The 22000-nt window shown below is 41.5% G+C and overlaps 1 protein-coding gene across 1 annotated transcript; it reads right to left on the bottom strand.

Annotated features, from left to right (window-relative positions):
* Nucleotides 1–210: 210 nt before the first annotated feature.
* LOC138981167 (protein DPCD-like) lies at nucleotides 211–19372 on the bottom strand. Its single transcript, XM_070354001.1, has 6 exons — nucleotides 19267–19372; nucleotides 18536–18616; nucleotides 14522–14640; nucleotides 2532–2665; nucleotides 2068–2170; nucleotides 211–474 (listed from the first exon to the last, which is right to left on the bottom strand). Exons 1-6 carry the CDS (start codon nucleotides 19325–19327, stop codon nucleotides 370–372), a joined length of 603 nt encoding a protein of 200 aa, XP_070210102.1. The 5' UTR covers nucleotides 19328–19372; the 3' UTR covers nucleotides 211–369.
* Nucleotides 19373–22000: the final 2628 nt, after the last annotated feature.

Below are 22000 nucleotides of genomic sequence, written 5' to 3' on the forward strand. Positions count from 1 at the left end.
ACCCAGTACACATTGCATTCACAAGGCACCTAGTCTGATATCGATCCTTCCCTAAATGTTCTGGATCCCTTAGTAGTTTTGTGGGATATATTCATATTCCTGTAAGATGTATGTAATAATATTACACACAAACAAAAACTAGCAACAGCACGTTCACTAATGAAACCAGTAACGAATCCAAAGCCATGAACAGAATGAAAACTCGTCAAGATCACTCAGTCATCTTTACTAAATGCAAGCAACTACTGTCAACCAATCAAAATGTAACATGAAAACAGCAGATCAAAAGTTCATTCCATGAAAGTAGGGAAAATTTCAGCATGACAAATTAAGAGACAAAACCAACACACAATAACAAATTAAAATTCATCAGCTGGGTTTGCAATCTATATCGCCATCTTGGGTTGCTTTCATCTTTTTGAACTCATCCTGAAGCTGCTTTTCCATGTCTAGCACCTCACGAGGCTTCTGATACTGCACGCAAAAATGATGAGTTATTTAATAAACATACATAATACATGTTTAGCAACACTTCATATACGGATAAAGAGGACGCAACAGTCAATTACTGTGAAAAATAAAACAATTTAAAACCTATAAAAAACCACCCCTGCCGCTAATTCCACACCCATCACCACCATGACAAAATCAAAAGCAAACACACACACAAATGTACCGCACAAACGAGCTCACATATATACTGATCGACATACAAACACACACACATGTACCGCACAAACGAGCTCACATATATACTGATCGACATACAAACACACACAAGTGTACCGCACAAACGAGCTCACATATATACTGATCGACATACAAACACACACAAATGTACCGCACAAACGAGCTCACATATATACTGATCGACATACAAACACACACAAATGTACCGCACAAACGAGCTCACATATATACTGATCGACATACAAACACACACAAATGTACCGCACAAACGAGCTCACATATATACTGATCGACATACAAACACACACAAATGTACCGCACAAACGAGCTCACATATATACTGATCGACATACAAACACACACAAATGTACCGCACAAACAAGCTCACATATATACTGATCGACATACAAACACACACAAATGCACCGCACAAACGAGCTCACATATATACTGATCGACATACAAACACACACAAATGTACCGCACAAACGAGCTCACATATATACTGATCGACATACAAACACACACAAATGTACCGCACAAACGAGCTCACATATATACTGATCGACATACAAACATGTATTCATCAACACTGACATAACAGCATGCTGCAAGTTAAATATCTTGTCACCTAACAGCATGCTGCAAGTTAAACTATCTTGTCAAGGGAAAATAACGCTGAGGGGTTCAATTCGACCAATGTTGGGTGTATTCCCTGCAGGTTGAGATCCAGTAGGACAAAACTTTGCAGGCAGGAAATACTCGAAGCGCAATTCCGGTAGGAAATGCGATATCGCGTAATCTCGCGCGCAAGGCGTGACTGCCGTAAACTGATTTGAATCAGTTCAGCGTTACCTCCCCTCCCAAAATGTAGACTTTCCCTTTTTGTTTCCCGGTGGAACCGCAAAAGGAAATCCTCAAGATGATTACCTCCTACGGGTCTTCGGTTTTCCTCTCTGCATGCGTCCGTCGAATCGCTTTCATGTTCGCTTTCGCTTTCTGATAAGTACGCGGCTTGAAGCAACTCCATTGCGTCTAACGGAAGTGAAAAGATTACATTCCGCTTTGCAGTATGTCGTTATTGTGATTAACGCTGTCATTTACTTCAAAATAATTGTATACTTCAACGTTAGTTAGACAAAACAAAGGATTGAATCGAATCTGCTCTTAAAAATGTGTTGTTGTTTTTTTAAAGTCAAATTTTAGCAATGTCGCTTAACATCACGTGACTTTTAGCGAGATCGACGAACACATGCAGGGATTGCGCTAGGTGTATTTCCTGCCTGCAGGGTTTTGTCCTACCGGATCTCAACCTACAGGGAATACACCCAACATTGGTCGAAATAGACCCCCTCAGCGAAAATAACAGCTACTGACCGACACGATGAGTGTGTTGTTAGCATGAGCGATGGAGATCTGATCTTGCCTCAACTCCAACTGCATTCGGTCTAAATCAGGAACGTCGAATCGCTTGTAATACCTTTCCAAAACAGAAATCAAAAGCTTTAATATTATCCTCCTTCTTCAATACTGAAATGCACATAGTGATACAGCAGAACAAACAAATAAAACAATAAATTGCCACCGGTACAGTAGTATTTTGCTGTTCGTCATCAGAAGAGAAAAAAAACCCACAACAGTGGACAATAACAACATTGAGCTCCTATAAAAATGATACTGATAGTTGCATAAATCACACGTAAATTATATATGCTCGCATGCATGACACACTCATCAAAATGCACAAGCAACCATACACTGTTTTTCTGATCAAAGTCGACGATTTAACCCTGCACAACCCCTCCCCCTCCTTCCCCAGCCAAAATAACATCCCAGCTCACTTTTTGTTCTCTGTTCGAATGACAAGCTGTCTTTTCTCATCATCCACTGTCACACTGTAATTGTTGACAGGGTACGGCAGGTTTCTTATCCTCCACTGGAACTGTGTCTTTGTATCTTTTCTCACCAACACAGGCTGAAAAAGAATGATACAAAACAGACTGAATTAGAGTGAACAGATATAATTATATACATACAGTGGAACCTCCCTTTTAAGGGGTTACTTGTGTGTTCAAATCGCGTGAAAGAAACATTACACATTTTGTGCACAGGTTCCTTTAAGCAATATGGACACATCTGTGCAAAGAAAAAAGGGGGTCGACGTATTAACTTTTTTTTTAGAATTTTTTTACTGGGGGTTGTCAAGTACGATTTTGCGAAAAACACTGCGATTTTTAACATGATCCCAACTGACATATTTAGCTCTACAAATAATAAATGAGACATTAGTTTGTGTATATAAATGAATGGAGAGTATAACTTTATCATAAAACGGTACTTATCAACGTGCATTTTCAGAAAATGATCGAGGTTTATCGAGGGCGTACACATAAAATTATCACTCCTTTAGTAGTAAAAACGTATTTAAAAAAAATTCGCGTGAAAGAAACATTACACATTTTGTGCACAGGTTCCTCTAAGCAATATGGACACATCTGTGCAAAGAAAAAAGGGGGTCGACGTATTCATATTTTTTTTAGAATTTTTTTACCGGGGGTTGTCAAGTACGATTTTGCGAAAAACACTGCGATTCTTAAGGGGTTACTTGTGTGTTCAAATCGCGTGAAAGAAACATTACACATTTTGTGCACAGGTTCCTCTAAGCAATATGGACACATCTGTGCAAAGAAAAAAAGAGGTTGACGTATTAACTTTTTTTTTAGAATTTTTTTACTGGGGGTTGTCAAGTACGATTTTGCGAAAAACACTGCGATTTTTAACATGATCCCAACTGACATATTTAGCTCTACAAATAATAAATGAGACATTAGTTTGTGTATATAAATGAATGGAGAATATAACTTTATCATAAAACGGTACTTATCAACGTGCATTTTCAGAAAATGATCGAGGTTTATCGAGGGCGTACACATAAAATTATCACTCCTTTAGTAGTAAAAACGTATTTTAAAAAAAATTCGCGTGAAAGAAACATTACACATTTTGTGCACAGGTTCCTCTAAGCAATATGGACACATCTGTGCAAAGAAAAAAGGTGGTCGACGTATTAATTGTTTTGTAGAATTTTTTTACCGGGGGTTGTCAAGTACGATTTTGCGAAAAACACTGCGATTCTTAAGGGGTTACTTGTGTGTTCAAATCGCGTGAAAGAAACATTACACATTTTGTGCACAGGTTCCTCTAAGCAATATGGACACATCTGTGCAAAGAAAAAAAGAGGTTGACGTATTAACTTTTTTTTTAGAATTTTTTTACTGGGGGTTGTCAAGTACGATTTTGCGAAAAACACTGCGATTCTTAACATGATCCCAACTGACATATTTAGCTCTACAAATGATAAATGAAACATTAGTTTGTGTATATAAATGAATGGAGAGTATAACTTTATCATAAAACGGTACTTATCAACGTGCATTTTCAGAAAATGATCGAGGTTTCTCGAGGGTGTACACATTAAATTATAACTCCTTTAGTAGTAAAAACGTATTTAAAAAAAATTCGCTCGACAGAAACATAACTAAACTTGAACACAGCTAAGTTCACTGTATACATATACAATACCTGTAAACAAAATAAGTTGTTGCCTTATTGTCTGCTTCACAATTATTCCCGTACCAACCCCACCCCCATTATCTTGACTGACAAAAATGATAAAAAGAAATAATTTGGGAGCGCTGTAGGTCAGTTGGTAGAGCGCTGGACTTGTGATACATGAGTTTGAATCAGGGTGAAGGGTTGGGGGTCGGAACATTTGTGTGCAAAGTTTCATGAAGATCTGTCCAGTAAATTTCTATGAATCGCACACCACACACACACACATATATATAAAACATCAGAAATTGTGAAAGAAACAATTGAAAGTCAGCAGAGACTTTCTTCCGAGATTTGTTAAAATCTCTTAGCAGAGATAGAGAAAGAAATAAGTATCCCTTCACAGACAGCCTATTGGGAGCATCAGACCCTCCTCAAGGGGGACCGAGATTTACAGAGCAAAGTCCCTTTGTGGGGGACGTATCGCAAGGTAATCTAGTCCTGAGGAGGACCATTGTATTTGTACCTAGACCAGACACGTGTTTCGACACTATTGTGTCTCATCAGTGGTCAGGTGGTACTGATGGCGAGAGTTGTCAACCCATGGTAATCCAACTAAGAAGCAAACCATTCTCTATATATTATATATATATATATACACCAGGGTAGATCAGTTAGTTTGTAAGGGGGGTGTTTTTAGAATTCAATAGTGTAAATCGAGGTCGCAGAGCGCCCGAGACTGATCAAGGGGCATACACCCACCCCACCCCCTCTCCTCAACCCAAGAAAAAAAAATCGCACGTGAAATCCATTACACATTTTGAGCACATGTTTCTCTAAGCTATATGTCCACAACTGCAGACAGACAAAAAACGTTGTTTTCTTATTCATTTTTTTTTTTATAAGAGTTTTGTCAGTTTTGGGGGGTACCGGGTGGACACATATGACCTTACAGAAAACACTGTAATTCGTAACGTCATCGTAACTGACATTTTTATCTTTAGAAAAGATCAATAAAACATTACTTTGTGTAGTTAAAATAATGGAGAGTATCACTTTATTATAATACGGTACTTATCAATGTGCATGCCGAAAATTATCCAGGATTGGCGAGAGCGTACACAACAATTATCACTCAAAAACGCTGTAACACAAAATTGGCTCGACAGATCATAAACAAATTTGAACACAGCTAACTTCACTATATACCGTTGCAATACCTAAGAAAACCATAACGTGTTTCCTTATTGCTTACTCCACAATTATCCCCGCACCACCCCCACCCCCATATCTTGACTGACAAAAATTGATGAAAACGTTCATTTGGGAGCCCAGTAGGTCAGGTGGTAGGGAGAAGTGTGCAGAGTTTCATAAAAATCTGTATAGTAGTTTTCTCTGAATCGCAATACAAACACAAACACCCAAACACTTGGTGCCTTTAGTGCACCGATACCCCCTGCCAACCCCCCCCCCCCCCCCCCCCCCCCGATCCAATACCACCCCCCTCCACCACCCGCCCACCCCACTAATCACAAACACACACACACACACACACGCACACACACACACACACATACACACACACACACCAGGGTGGATCAAACAGTCTGTAAGATGAGTGTCAGTATTTATATATCAAGAGTGTACATCGAAAACGCGAAGAAAACCAGACTGTTTTAATTTAGTGGTAAAAACGTTATAACACAAAATGTCATCACAAATTAAACCACATTTGAATACAGATAAGTTCACTGTTCACAATTCCTTTTTTCTTACTCAAAAATGTTTCCCGCCCCACCCCATATCTTGGCTGAAAAAAGGTGAAGATACAAATCATTTGTGAGCCTAGGAGGTCAGTTGGAAGAGCACTGACCCAAGTGTTTGAATGCGGGTGAAGGGGTGGGGGTCAGAACACTTGTTTGCAAGGTTACATAAACATCTGTCCCGTAGTTTTGCCTGAATCGCACTACAAACACTTACCGTAAAAGTCGACCTATAAGACGCACCTGGGTATAAGCCGCAACCCCCGATTTTTAAAAAAAATTCAGAAAAATCCATACACAAGCCGCTCCGGCATACAAGCCGCGCCTAGAAGCAAAGTTCAAGTCAAGAAACATCGAAAGTCAACGAAAAAAACACACACACACACAAAAACGAACCGGCTAACTTGTCAGTTTTGCACTTTACTTTCAGCATCAGATGTTGAGTGATTCACAGAACTCTGGACTATCAAACTGTCCTCTCGTCCTGCACACAGCACCTGTAGTTAGTTCTGTAAATCACTCAACATCTGATGCTGAAAATCCGCTGAAGTCGGACTCCTCAGTGTCGGAGATGAACAAGTTCAGAATGGCTTCTGGCACAGAGTCACCGGAAGTGTCACTCTCGGCCTCACTGTCAGTGGCTGTCGTGTTGTCTGTCGCGTCGTCTGCTCCAGTGATGATCTCAGCCTTTCTGAAGCCGTTGATGATCGTTGACTTTTTGACGGCATCCCAAGCTTTCAGGACCCACTGGCACACATCTGCAAAGGTTGCTCTACGCATGCGGCCAGTCTTTGTGAATGATTTCTCGCCATCCACCATCCACCTCTCCCACTCATCCCTCATCACCACTTTGAAGGGCCGGTTCACACTGATATCGAGGGGTTGCAGGTACTTTGTTGTGCCACCCGGGATGATAGCGATGATGGAGTTGGTGGCAGTGACTGACTTTTTGACCTTCTCAGTGATGTGTGCACGCATGCTGTCCATGACTAACAGAGCTTTAGTGCGACGGAAGAAACCCCCTGGCCTTTTCCCATAGCATTCTGTCAGCCAGGTGTCCATCATCTTCTCATCCATCCACCCCTTCTTGTTAACCTGCACGACGATCCCCCTCGGAAACTTTTCTTTCGGCATTGTGATTCGCTTGAAAATCACCATCGGCGGAAGCTTTTCACCCGAAGCCGTGCACGACAAAACACAGGTGAAGTGTGTTTTTTCATGTCCCGTTGTTTTCAGTGCCACAGAAGACTCGCCCTTTTTGTTTACTGTGCGTGTCAATGGAAGGTCAAAGGTCAACGGAACCTCATCCATATTTATTATGTTCTGTGGGCCAATCAGATTCTCAGCTACCTGCTCTTGTGCGTAGTTTCGAAATGACATCATTTTCTCCTGGAAGTCTGGCGGCAGCTGTTGGCACAAAGTTGTACGTGCACGCAGTGACAGACCTTTGCGCCTCAAAAATCGGCAACACCAAGATTGACCGCCTTTGAAGTCGTCTATCTTCAGACGTGTTGCAATGGTGCGTGCTTTCAGACGAAGCTGAACAGTTGAAACACCGCGACCATCCGCACGTTGTGTGTTGACCCAGTCCTCCATTTCGTTTTCTAATTGTGGCCAGCGTGCCTTGCAACCACGGAATGCTTTTGTGGATTTCTTGCATTTCACAAGTTCGCCTCGTTGCTTTCGCCAACGCCTAATCATGCTTTCATTGACGCCGATTTGTTGAGCAGCAGCGCGATTGCCTTTTTCAACAGCCAAGTCTATGGCAGCAAGTTTGTAGGCTGCATCATAGGCCTGCCTCCGTGTTTTCGGCATCGTGGTCAGTTGTACGTTGCTTTGTTTTAGGAGATGTGCGTGTTGCTGTTCTCTGTAGTAGCAATGCGAAGTGATCGATCAAAACCGGTGTATGCCAACCCATTACTGTGTGAGTTATTGTCATGCTTCAAACTTCCGAAAAGAAGGTGAGTGAGTGAATTGAGGTAAACACAGCTGATTCAAGGCCATTACACAGCGGCGATCCAACTTCCGGAAACTAGGTCACTGAGCGAAGTCGGATACACGCCACTGATTCAGAAAAAGTCATTCATAAGCCGCACCGCCTTATAAGCCGCAGGGGTCCATTTAGGAAAAAAAAGTCGCGGCTTATAGGTCGACTTTTACGGTAGTGTCCTTAGTGCCCCGGCGCAATCTCAACCCACCAACCACCCCCCCTCCCTCGTCAACTTTTGATCACACACACACACACACACACACACACACACACACTTACTCTCTCACACACACACACACACACATTGACACACACAAACACGCGCGCGCTTTCAAGCGCACACACAAATTGAGTGAGTCTTTGCCGGCTCGCCACTGCTTGTACTAAAACGCTGAAATCCACCTAACAATGAAAAATAGAAAAGAAAACACTTTTCTATAACGCAAGTCATGATTTACAGCTCAAAGCGATTTACAATTCCAACAAGAAAATTGGTTGATTAAAGTGTTATTTAGTATAAATATAATTTAAACTCTCTTTTTACTGTGCCTGTGGCTGGTGGGTACCACCAGTCACAACCCCTCGGTCTGCATGCTTTTATGGTGCATTTGTGTCTTAAATTGTGAGCTGATGTCAGGCATGTTTGACTGACCAGCAGTGGGCCGCTCACTTGGCTTTTTACCTGCGCCCGCGTCGCAGCAGCGCTCTTCACAAGCTCTTAGAATGGAATCCAGCGGAGATCCTTTTCGGTTCGACAAATGGTCTGCGCAGCTCCCCAGCACGGTGGCGGAGGAACTTTCTAAAGAGGGCTTTGACAGCAAACTAGCCCTCCTTCACGCCACCAAGGAGGACATTAATTCGCTCAAACTCAAACGCGGCCACCTTGTCGCTAAAATCAACATGGCCGAAGCAATGTTTTCATAAAAGCAGCGGTATTGTACGGGCACATGTTGAATTTGGGTTACATGTGTTGCAGAGTATTTGAAAATCCGTAGGCATAAAAACATGCAAAGCAGAGTGATAGGTCCCTGTTGTGAATATAGTCAAGTGGATAAATTGATTACTTATGTTTCACACAAGTTTTGCTGTTACAGCAGTCACTCTCATGAACGGCCGTTTGCGCAGCGTTCCATTGTTGTGGCAGCAGCCCTTGGTTGGTACGGGAACGGGACAAAGAACGGTTGTGTGGACTTTTGACACCGACAAACTGAAGAATGAACAGATCTATGAGGTAACCGTCTCAATGGTCCAGGCTCAGGAAACAAATAGTATATATGGCCTGGGGCGATTGTTACAAAGCTTCCCTTCTTCGTGTCCAGCTCTCTCTCTCTCTCTCTCTCTCTCTCTTTGCGAATATGATTTTGAAGCGCATTACATAAAGTCGGTATCTGATATCTAAAGTCCTGATATTTTGGATGCGGAGGAATTTTTCCTGGTGATGATCTGAGGTAACGGAATTGTTCATGCATTCTGAGGGAATTTGACAGGTATCGGGGTGTGTGTGTGTGGGGGGGGGGGGCTTTTGGTGTGGGGTAAATGATTAAAACGCTTGCACCCTAACTATGAAAGCAGCCACACGCATACTCACAGAGGCACAGAGGCACGCATGTTTGTGTGACGGTTTGCACGAATGACCATTGAAAATTAGTTTTAATAAAAACAAGCGACATTTCCTTTGAGCACACAGGTGCTCAGCCAATGTGTATTGAAACTTTTTCAATTATCCCAAAATGTCATAACGTTTGGCAATATAATTATTTAACAACAACAAAAAGACTACCGGATTCCGTACATAAAAAAGTCAGGGGCTGTAACAACAATTCGCGGCATTCTAATGGATGGCTGGCTTTGGATCTAGGTCACTTTAGTGGGAATATCGGTCAACTTCGAAACCTGAGGACCAGCCACTTCCGGTTCCCCTTTCAGAGTAATGAGATTGCTGGGGCCGTAGAATTTTTCATCCAGTTTTGTCCTTTTTTTCTCCAAAATTGATATTAGTCGGAAGAAACAAGCACACGTGTGACACGTGTGGTGGGGGTATTTCCCGGCGAGTTTTCAGTGTTGTTGTTGTTATTGCGAAGCGAAGCGGCTTCCCAGGGCGGAAGGCAGTCAGTTTGTGCATCAAACAGTGTTGTTGTGATGGATGGATGAGTGAGTGATGAGGGTGAATGAGTTAGTTAAACTGTGACTGAATATCTATTGATTGATTGATATTAAAGTGAACATTAGGGGGGGGGGGGTCGAAATGCACCATTGTGCACTCGCCTTGATGTAAGGAACACTACTGCAGTCTCCAACAGCTTCAAAGTGGGCTAGACAGGCTCTTGATAAAGACTGAGGCAAAATGTGCCAAATCACACATTGTCTTGAAAGAAGGAAAAATCTTCATTTGTCACCTTTCTGCACTTTTTTGACTTTGAGTGCATAGCCACAATGGTCACAGACAAGATGCATCAACCAGATTTGAAAAAGACCCCAAACTGAACTTGTTATGACTATTTGTAACCCCTCTCACCTTTTTGACTTGGCCGTACCCAAGCAAAAAGGCAAACAAAATCATAACTAATTCCATGTTGACTTTTTGGTGGGGTGGACCTATTGTTCCAGACTCGCCTTGATTAGAGCAACACTAGTGCAGTGTCCAACAGCTTTAAAAATTTGTTTTGACCTCTTGACAATGTACATGTCAACAATCCCTGACTATCCCTGACTGTTGTATAGTAAGAAAAAAATCTTCATTTTTCCCCTTTCTCCACCTTTTTGAGTCTCAGTGCATAGCCACAATGGTCACAGAAAAGATGCAGCAAACAGATTTGAAAAAGACCCAAAAGTGAACTTGTTATGACTATTTCTAACCTTTCCTACCTTGTTCACTTGGCCGTACCCAAGCCAAAAGACTAAAAAAAATCATAACTAATTCCATGTTCACTTTTTGGTGGGGTGGACCTATTGTTCCAGACTCGCCTTGATTAGAGCAACACTAGTGCAGTGTTCAACAGCTTTTAAAATTTGTTTTGACCTCTTGACAATGTACATGTAAACATGTAACCCTAATCCCTGACTGTTGTGCAGTGAGAAAAAATCTTCATTTCTCCCTTTTCTCCACTTATGTGTGTGTCAGTGCATAGCCACAATGGTCACAGAAAAGATGCATCAAACAGATTTGAAAAAGACCCGAAACTGAATTTGTTATGAATATTTCTAATCTTTTTTGGACTTAGAAAAAAACAACACCCAAAATCTTCCTTTTTCCCTTCTTCAAAATTTGTCCCAAAAAAAACAACACCCAAAATCTTCATTTTCCCCCTTCTTCACTTTTTTGACTGTCAGTGCATAGCCAGAATGGTCACAGAAAAGATGCAGCAAACAGATTTGAAAAAGACCCCAAACTGAACTTGTTATGACTATTCACCTTTTTGACTTGGCCGTACCCAAGCAAAAAGGCAAAAAAAATCATAACTAATTCCATGTTGACTTTTTGGTGGGGTGAACCTATTGTTCCAGACTCGCCTTGATTAGAGCAACACTAGTGCAGTGTCCAACAGCTTTTAAAATTTGTTTTGACCTCTTGACAATGTACATGTCAACAATCCCTGAATATCCCTGACTTGTGTAGTAAGAAAAAATCTTCATTTTTCCCTTCTCCACTTTCTCTTTCATGAGGAAGGGATAATCACACATAGTACGCCAGTGAGGTTAGAATGGTGAGGTGGGGTCTGAGGCTGGTAAGGGATTTGGGGGTAGGACCGACGAGAGGGCACGGATTCGGCGGTTCGCCGTGTCGAGTCAACTTCATATAGATCTGTGTGCGATCAACAGCCCCAGCCGATCTGGATCTGTTCAAGTCAAAAGTAAAGTCAAGGATACGAAGAAGTTTACCGAAAAACATCGATCCCAAGGACTCATGTTGTAACTTTTCAAAGCAGTTACATTCAATCAAAGCTCTATCCACATTAAACCGAACGGGAATCGTCGAAGATCCACGCAACTTCACTGCAATGTCGAAAACGAACTCATAATGTCACCGCAGATCTATAGTTGGTTTTGGTTTTGTGTCGCAGCAAAGAAACGAAGCAAATCTCCGGCTTTTAGACTATTTCACACTAAAAAAACGTTCATTTAGCGGGTTATTAAAATATATTTCTTTGAGGTTGCAAGGCAATGGCATCGCTGAGATGTACTCCTTCGAACACACGACACAGGTTAGAAATTGACTTCATTTGGGCGCTTTTTACGGCCAAAACAGAGTGAGCTTTTTGACGGGTTTATGGAAAAATCACTTCGGGGGCAGGTCTAAAATCCTGTGTACAGTGCCAAATCATACATCATTCAAAAGAGCAAAGTATGTTCTTTATTCTAACATATGGGCTAGGGTAAGTCATAGATATAAATAGACAGTGTCTGTCTATTATATCTGTAGGCAAGTGTATTCCATTCCTTCGATAGTCTCGTCATCTACACTTGCGTGAACAATGCAATTTTGAGTCTGTTTTGCATAAAAGACCTGCGAGATTTGTAGAAGTCAAAACAACAACTTACAGTCCAGCCTCTCAACTTTCGTTCCATGCAATTTGTTTGTCTGTGCGTATAGACTGAGGGGTGCCCCGAAATGATTTGTAATCACAACATTCACAGACTTCAAATACGCCATTGAAAACTCGTCCACGTGCGTTTTAGATATACTTGGGACTAAAACTGTCGTACCTACCAAAGGCCGCTTCGCGTAAGAAAATGACTACCAGAGTCGCAAGGCTCGGGATTTTTTTTACAAGAAATTTATATTTCGTTGTTCTAGTCCGAATGAATATGAAGATATGGCGAGTTGAAAACGCCGATTCTTTCGCCAGAAACACGTCTGTTTCCACACCGGAAAGAAGGAATGGACTGAGCTACTAGAAGCACGGCGCCGTGCGTACAATCGATCGAATGATGTTATTCACACAATACCACTTGGCGATCTCTAAAAAATCATTTAAAAACGAACTAGTTGACATGTAATGAAACTATTTACTGAAATCAAGAAGTATCTTAGTTCTAGCCGTGCATATGACACACCCTTTCGCGAAAGCACACTGAACCGTGCGTATACGCATTCGCACCCGCAAACCACCAACCCAGGCGGTTTATCCAGATCCAGATCCAGATCCAGATCCAAGGGGAGTAACTCAGTGAGTATAAACATGAGCAAGAACCGCAACCCGAACACACTCGTAACACCTTAAGACTCCCCAATTTAAGACTTCCTCCTTTTCAAAACCCTGTTTTCTCAGATTTTGTGTTCATAACCTCAGTAAATCTGCCCCCATTTTGAGACTCCCTCCTTTTGAAGACCTAATTTTCGCAGATTTGTGGAGGTCTGTATCATACCTGAAAATGTCATGTGATGTTGAGAGTTTTGTGACAAGCAGCCAATCCGAAGTACTCTTAGCGAAGTTAAAAAACAAAGGATTACTGTACTCACCGATACAAAGACGACACAAGACGATTACGAATTTTCGCTTCTGGAAGCTTCATCAGGAAAAGAACACAAAAGACAACAAAAAGCAGACGCAACACGGAACGAACAGGGTTTGAAAGAAAATGGAGGGGAAACACGCAAAAAGGGGAAGGAACTCTAGGAACGGAAATGAATGAAAGGGGAGAGAAGTGGTTGGATGCTGTACTGTTAGCGATCAAGATGACATTGATACTACAAGGAATAATGAGTCTGAGAATCATTCCATGCATGCATCCCAAAATAAAAGGCTAAGAGTGTTTGTTTTGAAATAATGCTCTCACAGATCCTGCTGAAGAAAGACACTCTGGACATATACTGCAGGCATGAGCCATTACTTTATTTGGTGTTTAACGTCGTTTTCAACCGTTCAAGGTTACATCGCGACGGGGAAAGGGGGGGGGGGGGGGGGGGGGGGGGGTGGGATAGAGCCACTTGTTAATTGTTTCTTGTTCACAAAAGCACTAATCAAAAAATTGCTCCAGGGGCTTGCAACGTACGTAGTACAATATATGACCTTACTGGGAGAATGCAAGTTTCCAGTACAATGGACTTAACATTTGTTACATACTGCTTGACTAAAATCTTTACAAACATTGACTATATTCTATACAAGAAACACTTAACAAGGGCAAAAGGAGAAACAGAATCCGTTAGTCGCCTCTTACGACATGCTGGGGAGCATCGGGTAAATTCTTCCCCCTAACCCGCGGGGGTTCAGGCATGAGCCACAACAACTGACAAGCTCAATGCTTAACCATCAAAGGGTATCACCTTAAAACTTCTCAATAAACACCAAGTTTTGAAATCCCATTATATGGTGTGTATTTTTAGGAAAATGTACACAATACCCACTTCACCTGAAACTGAAGTTTTTTAAGGAAGTTTCATGAACTAGCTAGGGTACACAGTTGTTCAAATGTAACAAACACGATAGGACAATAGCAACACCTTTTGCTCAGGCATCATATGTAAACTGAACAGGACACAAGATAAACGAGACAATGCTACTGAGCGGTGTTGTATTCTCACATTAGTAGAACTTTCCATCATGCCTTCCACTTCAACATTCCGCAGCGGAGACTCATCTCCAATTTCCATCTCCCACTTCCCTTGGCCCCCCAATGTTCCTCTTTTCCGCCATTTTCTCACTGAAACAGAAAGTACTGTATCAGTGCATAGACTAGTTTTTTGCTACTAACATGCTGACTTAATCATGCAGCTGTACAACCTTACATAATGCAAAATGGGTGCAGGATTCACGGAGATGCACATACGGTAGCTGTTTCACAGTATTGCATGTCTGAGATAGCAAAAACGTTAACTTTGCTGGCTAATGTTTAAAAACCTATGTTCATTAATCCAAAATTTTATAAATAAATTTTAATTTAATTAATATACTTACCCAACTCACATATAGCAATTAACTCTAGTTCAGTGCTGGTTACGCTGTACGCGTCCCCTTGGCAACAAGGGAGACCACTCTAAAAAAGAGAGTGACCAATCCCATAAGGCCAGACCAACTACCGGTCCGACTTCCGTATGCGTGCGCATACGCCGCCATTTGTATCATTCCCATCGAAGCCCAACTCACTCCTTTATTAGTCCCAAAAACCACCACAGCGGGGAGGCGGGAGGGATTAAACAATGTGAGTTGGGTAAGTATATTAATTAAATTAAAATTTATTTATAAAATTTTGGATTAAATTACATAACTATACCCAACTCACATATAGCAGATTGCTACTATAGGTGGTGGGTACTTACCAAAATTCAACCATGAAGGACTTGCCCTGCGACTACCATCGCTGGTATTACGCAGAGCTGCCATCCTGCCTCAGTGAAGCGATGTCCCTGAGGTAAAAGTTTATGAAAACATCCTCCGATCGCCAGTATGCTGACTCTAGCACTTCAGCCAGACGACCGGACTTGAGGACAGCCAGAGAGGCAGCCCAGGCTCTTGCCTCGTGAGTTCTGGCAGCGGTGAGAGGCAAGACTGCCCTAGACTCCCCTGATTGAGCCTCCCACCAGGCGTAAGCCTGTTTGATCAGTGTGGATACCCACTTGGTCAACGTGACCTTTGCAATATCCTTATTCCTAGCTGTGTTTAGAGAAATAAAGAGTAGCCTTTGGGTTTCTGAACGAATGGGGCAATTAGCTAAATCTGGGTCTCCAGAAGCTTAAAAACCGTGCTTAACGGTAAGATATGCAAAACGGGCGAAACCTGACCGGGCTTCTGATTCTTAGCGAGGAAGCCAGGAATAAATTTGAGAGACATCGATCCATCCTTTTCGAAAGAAATGTCTTTTCCTAGACCTGACAAAGCATGAATTTCACTACCTCTCCTGGAAGTAGCAAGCAAAGTTAAAAACACGGCCTTGCGAGTCAAATTAATCAAAGAAGCCGAACGGATGGGTTCAAACTCCTCCGAGGCTAAGAAACGTAAAACCAACAACAAATCCCAGGCAGGGAGCTGCGATTTAACACGAGTGGCTGTAAGGGATGCGCCCTTCCAAGGGGCGAATCCGAAGTCCTAAGACCAAGGTGAAAAGCTGACAACAGCAGGAGCGTACGTAAATGCGACCAGACCCTTGGATCGCTGAGAGTGGAATGATACAAATGGCGGCGTATGCGCACGCATACGGAAGTCAGACCGGTAGTTGGTCTGGCCTTATGGGATTGGTCACTCTCTTTTTTTAGAGTGGTCTCCCTTGTTGCCAAGGGGACGCGTACATCGTAACCAGCACTGAACTAGAGTTAATTGCTATATGTGAGTTGGGTATAGTTATGTAATTTAATGTATTTTTGTTTATTTGTGGTGGTTTGTATGTTAATAAAGAGATAGAAAACACAATATGAGTTAATTTAAATAAAAATTGACTTTACAAGAGTGTCGTAAAGTGTGCTATCGTTCAATTTGCGACAGACACGATTTCCCGGATTTTTCGATCGAGTCACTTTCGCAGTTCTGAATATTATATGAGGCATCAGATGGACAGGAAGAAATTGCTATTCACAACACAATGAGTCACGTTCACATAAAATTTGAGCCCGGTCACTTTTATAGTTTCCGAGAAAAGCCCAACGTTAAGTTGTGTGTTGCCGAACAGAAAAGGCTAGTTATCTCCCTTGTTTTTCTGATAACGTTCGTAAAAGGCTACAGATGTAAATACTTTGATGTAAAGAATAATCCTACAAAGTTTCAATCACATCCGATGAACTTTGTCAAAGATATAAAATGTCTAATTTTTCCTTTGACGCTGACCTGTGACCTTGAAAAAGGTCAAAGGTCAACGAAACCATCGTTAAAGTGTAGAGGTCATTGGAGGTCACGACTAAACAAAATATGAGCCCGATCGCTTTGATAGTTTCCGAGAAAAGTCCAACGTTAAGGTGGTGTCTACGGACGGCCGGCCGGACAGACTAACACTGACCGATTACATAGAGTCACTTTTTCTCAAGTGACTCAAAAAGGTGTAATCGCAAGTTAATCCACGAACAATTCGATGGGAAGACGAAAATTCTGACTTTGACAGACTGAAGAAAAATTCAATTTTTTTTAGACTTGTCTGTCGCTGAAAAATAGGTCACGACACCAAAACAAAGTTCTGAACTACTTCTGGCCTTGATCTATTTTCCTGCAAAACCATGTGCAGTTGAGTCATAAAAGCTTACAAATCAAAGAAATCGCAGATATTTCCGTTTCAGGTTGGTTTAAATGAATATTTTGATATCCCATCGTTGAAGGTGGTTGCGTCGGTCGCAAAAAAATACAATAGCGCAATTTTTTTTACCTCTGAGTTCCGCTTCGTTTTGCCACCATTGACTAATTTGCATATATTCCTACACACGCGCCATGTTAGTAGTTTCGAACACGAGGTACTTTCGAAGGGAGGTAAGACTTGTTTACTTGGAAAATCGTTTTAACCTCCGTCTGTCGCCAACGATAGCGCGATTGAACGATCGCATTTTTTGGTTCGTTTCGGTTAATATGCTTAATAAATTCTTTTCTTCTTCTTTAAATCTGTTTTAAGTGATGGATTTCGTCCATCGGAACAACAATCACTTGCCGATGATAAATGGCGGACCGATAACATGTCTTTTGGGAAAGTTTGATCAATCCTTCTGAAATGAAGAGAATCCGTCTGTCGCCAACGATAGCACCAACGATAGCGCGATTTAATGATCGCATTTTTCAGTTTATATGCTTAATTTCATGTTTTAATGCACATGTAGTTGCATTTCCCGGTTTCATTCAGGCAAACAACAAATTCTACACTGCTTGCAAAGTCATAATGGTAACCATTTCAATGGGTTTTTTGCATCTTCGACGGTGGTGGTGGTGGGTAGTGTGTGTGTGAGTGGGGGGGGGGGGGGGGGGAATATCATTAATATAAGCACTTACTATCTTACGTTCCCATCTCCTATCAGGTAATTTGTTGATAACAGTGATGTCAACAAGACTGGTTTATTTATTCTCTTTTTTTTTCCAACAATTTTGTTGATCATTTCATCTCCAGTGCAAAATCATATGACATTTTTTAGCTAAATTTGAATGGATTGTAATTTTGATGCCAGGAAAGTATCCTGCAGTTTTGCTGCCACTGCTAGTGTAGAGCTCTGTGGTACAGCACCGATAATAACATTGACTGATCATCATTGCACCCTATAACCAATTGGTGTCATATGCTCAACAGCCAACCACATAGTCATGTTCTTTCCTTCTTTGATGATGCTACTACAGAATTACTATATATAATATTATCACTACAATTTAACGAAGGTGACCATGGAATCAGCAAATATGCCATGCATGAGGTACAATCACTTTTCCATGGAACATACAATGAGCTTTTCAAGGTAATATCAAACACTCCCAAAAAGCACCAAAAACATGACATTTCTTTTGACTTCCTCAATCTTTCAATGAAAGTTTCATACTAAATACTTTGGACATAGCCAACACCGTTCAATGTTGTATCATTTAAATATTAGACACCATTTAAGTTAACAAATGACAAGTAGAAATTAGAATATATATATAACCTGCAAGTTCACCAGTTTTCAGATCAAATTCTTCTGACAGTTCCATGCCATCTGGAAATGAGAAGTGTATCTTCCGCCTCCCTGAAACATTATTCATGTACCTGAGCTAAGGCAAAACTAAGGGTGAATCGTATCTTCAACGATTTACCATTTAATTCAAGCAAATAAACAGAATAACTTGTGCCAAATGTTGTAGGCTATGTTATAATATCATCAATTAACAATACAACTACATTCATCTGGGTAAACATGCGCAACTGAACACATTTAGCCAGACTCTCAGGCCATAACAGACACATGCAGTTATCGGGAGGATGTCAGCCAGGCGTCAGCCAAAATTAACTTCCGATTGAATGTTTCTTCACCAATTTTAAGCGTACAATTATCTTGAGGGAGAAAAGCATGTCAAGATCTTGCAACTGAAGCAGATATGTGATGTAATTCGATCGAGTTTACCCCAAATTCGATTTATTCTTATACTTTGGCGGAGGGGGGGGGGAATAGTCAGTATTAAGTTTGTGTGAGATAAACAAAGCCGGCTGACGTCCTCCCTATAGCTGCAAGTGTAACAGATTTGGAAAATTCCAGAAAGGCAATCCTTAAAACGCCGGCTTACACTGTCGAGAAATTCAACAAAATGTGTCGTTAAAAATCTATAAACTACATTTATTTTGTAAGACTGTTGTGACTTAAGAACGATATGATGAGCTAAATTTAAGTGGCGAAAGTACCATCTTGAATTAAACATGTTTTCTGCGCCGACTTCAGCTTTTCGACCCACGCGGCCGCCATGTTGTTTAGGCTGGATACTCGACTGTACTTGCTCTTCACTGCTAGAAGAGTTCCAGTGTTGACAATTTTGAGTTACCTCCCTTACCTTGTCACAGTCAAAGTAGACAAACAACAAGATCCACACCATATAAAAAGCGATTATCAAAGTTATTACGGTACTTGTCACTTCTAGGTGCACGGAGGCCCTCGGGCTTTCAGTCATACCTCAGGCATGTAACCATTTGAAATTATACTAAGTTTCATTAAACAGTCTCTAAAGAAGAAGTGAACACTCAACATTGAAGGCCTACAGAGTAAATAGTTGTTAGAAAGAAGTAAGTGTGCATATAGCAATAACATTTCCTAAAACAAACTACAGCTGTATTGCCTTTTTCCTAAATGTTTTAACATAGAGGGCGAATCGAGACGAGGGTCGTGGTGTATGTGTCTGTGTGTGTGTGTGTGTGTGTGTGTGTGTGTGTGTGTGTGTGTCTGTCTGTCTGTGTGTGTGTGTGTGTGTGTGTCTGTCTGTCTGTCTGTGTGTGCGTGTGTGTGTGTGTATACAGAGTAAACTACTGGACCGATCTTTATGAAATTTTACATAAGAGTTTCTGGGTATGGTATCCTCAGACTTTTTTTCTCATTTTTTCGATAAATGTCTTTGATGACGTCATATCCGGCTTTTTGTAAAAGTTGAGGCGGCACTGTCACACCCTCACTTTTCAATCAAATTGATTGAAATTTTGGCCAAGCAATCTTAGACGAAGGCCGGACTTCGGTATTGCATTTCAGCTTGGAGGCTTAAACATTACTTAATGACTTTGGTCATTAAAAATCTGAAAATTGTAATTAAAATTATTTCAGTTTTTATAAAATATGATCCAAAATTACGTTTATCTTATTTTTCATCATTTTCTGATTCCAAAAACATATAAATATGTTATATTCTGATCAAAAACAAGCTCTGAAAATTAAAAATATAAAAATTATGATTAAAAATAAAATTTCCGAAATCGATTTAAAAACAATTTCATCTTATTCCTTGTCGGTTCCTGATTCCAAAAAACATTAGATATGATATGTTTGGATTAAAAACACGCTCAGAAAGTTAAAACGAAGCGTACAGAAAAGCGGCGTGCTATGCAGCACAGCGCAACCACTACCGCACTAAACAGGCTCGTTAATTTCACTGCCTTTTGCACGAGCGGCGGTCTACGGTCATTGTGAAAAAAATGCAGTGCGTTCAGTTTCATTCTGTGAGTTCCACAGCTTGACTAAATGTAGTAATTTCGCCTTACGCGACTTGTTTTCTTCTAATATCAGAATTTCTGAATAGAGGGTTTTTTTAACGTCTCTTCAACCGAACATTGTGGGGGGGATTACTTAATTATCTATACCTAGCCCTGCCTCTGATGAGCTTTCTGAACACTCGTCTGTGTGGAGTCGTGCTTCGTCTTGCTCATCTTCTACCTTCTCTTGCTAGGCTGCATCCCACACGAAGGTGTATGTACCTTGATTATGTGTGTGTGTGTGTGTGTGTGTGTGTGTGTGTGTGTGTGCCTGTGCACGTGTGTGCGTGGCGTGCGTGCGTCCGCCGTGCATGCGTGCATGCGTGTGTGTCACTGTGTGTGTGTCTGTCTGTATGTCTGTGTCTCAGTGTCTGTCTTTGTCGGTGTCTGTTTGTGAACAAAGTTAGTACTCTTTACTCGCCAATTCTTTTAGAGTGGATCGAGGAGGGTTGAAGGAGAAGAGTCAGTCGTCAAGCAATCAGCTATTGCTGGTTGTGGCCGGTGTAACACGCAATTTTTACTCCACGAAAAATTTACTCCGGAGTAAATATTTCGTACGAAATTCTTACTCCGAGTACACTTTTCGTACGAGAAAAGAACTCCCCAAGGCACGAAAAAATTACTCCCTCCACGAAATTTTTACTCCCCATTTTTTTTACTTCCACAAAAAATCTCGTACGCAAAAATGGGATGCGGGCGAAGGGATAATGCCAATAAGTGATCTCGCGCACACGAATGTCGCGCTACCCTCCTTCCACCCCTTCCAACACCAAGACTAACAGGGAACACGGGAGTAAAAATTTCGTACACCTGGCATGGGAAGTTAAATTGCTCGTGTTGGGGTGAAGTAATTTATTCGTTATTTATTCGTCAGGGGAGTAACATTTTTGTACAAAATGTTTACTCGGAACTCACCTGTCTTGGGGAGTAATTTTCTCGTGCAATGGGGGGAGTGCTTTTTTCGTAAAGGGAGTAACTTTTTCGTACGAAATGTTTACTCCGGAGTAAAAATCTCGTGGGAGTAATTTTCTCGTGTTACACCGGGATGTGTATTTTTCCAGGCTGTCCAGTCTGGAGTCTGCTCACTCTCAGTTGCGGTTTTATCATCATCATGGAGCGGAGTGTTGACATGGGAGGCGCAGAGTTTGCACATGGTGATAAGGGATGTAATTAACCTCTACTACGTGCAAATTGCCGTGCAGACACCCACTTTTGGCGCTCCATGAACACGAGCTAGGCGCATTCCTGTAGCACCGTGATACCAGTGCCTGCAACAACCCCGCTGGCTTCAACGCACTCTAGGTGGCTGGTCATTTGGCTGGCTTTGACCTCACTCTAGGTGGCTGGTTAGCTGGCTGGCTTTAACCTTCCTCTAGGTGACTTGTTAACTGGCTGGTTTTGACCT

This window comes from Littorina saxatilis, linkage group LG12 (assembly GCF_037325665.1).
Source record: "Littorina saxatilis isolate snail1 linkage group LG12, US_GU_Lsax_2.0, whole genome shotgun sequence".
NCBI lineage: Eukaryota > Metazoa > Mollusca > Gastropoda > Littorinimorpha > Littorinidae > Littorina > Littorina saxatilis.

Bases quoted from the DNA above. Each gene is read 5' to 3' on its own strand.
- LOC138981167 (XM_070354001.1), bottom strand. From the start codon at position 19,327: ATGGCGGCCGCGTGGGTCGAAAAGCTGAAGTCGGCGCAGAAAACATGT. The intron at 2,666-14,521 runs GTGAGAATACAA...ATTCTTTTTCAG, and splicing joins TGATGGAAAGTTCTACTAAT to CCTGTGTTGGTGAGAAAAGA. The intron at 2,171-2,531 runs GTGAGCTGGGAT...TGTTTTGGAAAG, and splicing joins ATTCGAACAGAGAACAAAAA to GTATTACAAGCGATTCGACG.